Source organism: Carassius auratus, chromosome 40 (assembly GCF_003368295.1).
Source record: "Carassius auratus strain Wakin chromosome 40, ASM336829v1, whole genome shotgun sequence".
NCBI classification, from domain to species: Eukaryota; Metazoa; Chordata; class Actinopteri; order Cypriniformes; family Cyprinidae; genus Carassius; species Carassius auratus.
In genome coordinates, this window is record NC_039282.1 from 16,457,626 (window position 1) to 16,460,412 (window position 2,787).

At 32.6% G+C, this 2,787-nt stretch overlaps 1 protein-coding gene across 1 annotated transcript; it reads left to right on the forward strand.

Moving 5' to 3' along the window:
- Positions 1 to 786: 786 nt before the first annotated feature.
- LOC113058947 (EF-hand domain-containing protein D2-like) lies at positions 787 to 2,509 on the forward strand (the record flags this gene model as incomplete). The annotated part of the gene is made up of 2 exons (XM_026227194.1): positions 787 to 936; positions 1,944 to 2,509. Coding segments are annotated over 2 exons (285 nt in total), but the record flags the coding sequence as incomplete, so codon positions are not given.
- Positions 2,510 to 2,787: the final 278 nt, after the last annotated feature.

Consider the following 2,787-nt stretch of genomic DNA (forward strand, 5'->3'; position numbering starts at 1 on the left):
TCGGAACTATTCTGAAGTGTATGCTAGGCGCTCACAAAAAAAACAAGGTAGCCGAAGATATCTGTAATGCAAACGTGCTGCATAAAATCTCCGTCGGTACTCCACTATTTGTTGGGAATTTCATATGGATCCAAAACGTTAATAGTGCCGATTTTTTCCACATACCGGTCCCTGGCATCCCTATTTAGCGTATCCATATAAATCCCACAACCTTTTCGCGATTTTGACATCTTTTTTTCTTTCTACCAACTCTGCTCTTCTCTTTCAACTGGCTGTATGTTTACATTCGCGAAGCTGGCAACATGGCCGCCACGTCCCAGAATGCAACTTGGCGCCCAAGCCCTATTACGTAAATGTATATTTAGCTGCTGATTGGCCAGCAGTAAAACTCCTTCCACTAATGAGAAACCTTTTGTCACGCCCCTACCTTTTGCCATGCCCCAACCTTTCGGCGCACCCATTGCTCCAGGCTGCAGCTACCCCTGTCTCTCTGAGAGTGCAAGTGCAGGTCTGCAGCCAGACCCTTCTCGGTGACAGAGCAAGTGTGTGTTCAGTACAGTCTGTCTGTTGTGTGTCAGATGCTGATCTCGATACAGTATATACTAAAGAAAATGTTCTTTACTAAATACTCTATAGTTGTTAAAGGGGAAAGATCTGCAGTATCTTTCAGTTTAAGTGTGGACATGGCACAGCTGATATCTGATTCTTTTGTGTTTGTTTTTAGAATAGCATAGAAATGCTGATAACCTTCCAAGCCATTGAAATATCCCTATAACCCTAATCTGTGTATCTGTGCGTCAGTTCCTGCTGATCTTCCGGAGGGTCGCAGCAGGTGAGCTGCAGGAGGAGAGCGGACTGATGGCTCTGGCTCAACTTTCAGAGATCGACGTCTCCACCGAAGTGGTTCTTGGAGCGAGGGCCTTCTTTGAGGCAAAGGTTAGTGGGGTTTATGTTAGTGTGTTTTGACGCATGGGCCAGCACTACTCTCATGTTCTGAGGTTCCCTCTTGTGGTCATGTAGAGTAAGTACATGAAAGCATGACATCTGAAAATAATACATCAAGGACAGTTGTTATAAAACACATATAATTTTAACTGAACCTCTGAGTCTTAAATTATTTATTTAAAGTACATTCTAATAACTTTAGTAATGTTAAACTTTCAAAATATTATTTTTTTATTAAATAACGTGTCAAATTTTTACAACAATGTTTGAATGTTTAGGTTAGGTTATAGGCTTATTATTTTTTATATTATATTACGTTTATATTATTTTATAAGGTTATTAAATTTTAGTGAACTTTATTGCATTTTTTATTATTATAATGAAATATTATGCACACTTTTTATTTTTAGTAGTTATTTAAATAGTTACATTATATTTGTATTTGTAAAAAATTATGATAATGAGCATTTTTCATTTCTCATTTTCATAATCTTATTTGGGAAATGTTGCTATTTGATATTATAGATTCTGTACGGAAAGTGTTATTTTAAACACTATATATATATATATATATATATATATATATATATATATATATATATATATATATATATATATATATATATATATATATATATATATATATATATATATATATACTATAAAATATTATAATTGTAATACATTTTTAATATAACAATTACATTGATTTGTATTTCAGTTTTGTTTGCAGTACTTTTAGTACCAATTTATTTTAAATATATATTTTTTAATCTAATATTATATTTCTGCTTAATTTAAGTTAATGAAAACTGTTTTTAGTACTTTTAGTTTTTTTTAGTACTTTTAGTTTAGTAACACAATTAACAAGAACATTTATAATTTATAAATTGTTTTAGCAGGACTACAGCAATAGTAATACATTTATTTTTATGTTGTAGGCAAATGACACATTCAACAGAAATGTTTTTTATTCATATTTTGTGTGTGTTTTGTAGGTTCAGGCTCTGTCTGTGCTCAGTAAGTTTGAGGCAGAGATACGAGAGGAACAAGAAGAGAAGAAGAGGATGGAACTTGAAAGAAAACAATGGCATGTTGCATTTAAAGAGCTGCAGTCCACATTCTGCTCCTAAACTATTGCTCTTTTATAGAGCACAGTTTACTTGCACACAAGCACACACACGCATGCACACACTGCTTCTCGTACCTCACACCTATGTGTAATCAAAACCACAGCGGGACACTGAACATGTAGCATTAGCATTATTAGCCACTTACAGCTATCCTGAAATACATAATGAGGAATTTGTTTTGCTGGTGCCGGCTGAGGAAAGACCAGATGATACAAGTGAAATTTCAGGAGACTTCAACTCTAATAGACTAGATTGTTCTTTTATTTTAATCTAAGCAACTACAGTATATATTTTTAGAAACTAAAAAGTTGTAAAACTATTGTAAACTTATTCAGTGTTAATCATAATTTTAAATACATGCAAAGTTGGTGTTGTGGACTTTATATTGATTATGACCAACTGAGAAAAAAGAAACCATGGAGACAAAGGGTTGAGAAATATATATATATTTTTTTTTATAGATTTTAATCATGCATCTTGTTCCTTTTTGTCAACTTTTTTTTCTACATATTTGTCAGCTAAATGTTAAGTTTTGGTTAATTGTATTTGATCAGATGCTCATAAAATCTACCTGTAACACAAATTTTTTGCCAGTTAAATCAATGTATAAAGAGCCCATTAAAGCAATGTAGTTTTCCAAAAAAAAAGAAAAGAAAAAAGCAAGTTTTTTTTTTAATTAGAGTTTGTGTATATTTCAGTGAATTTATTG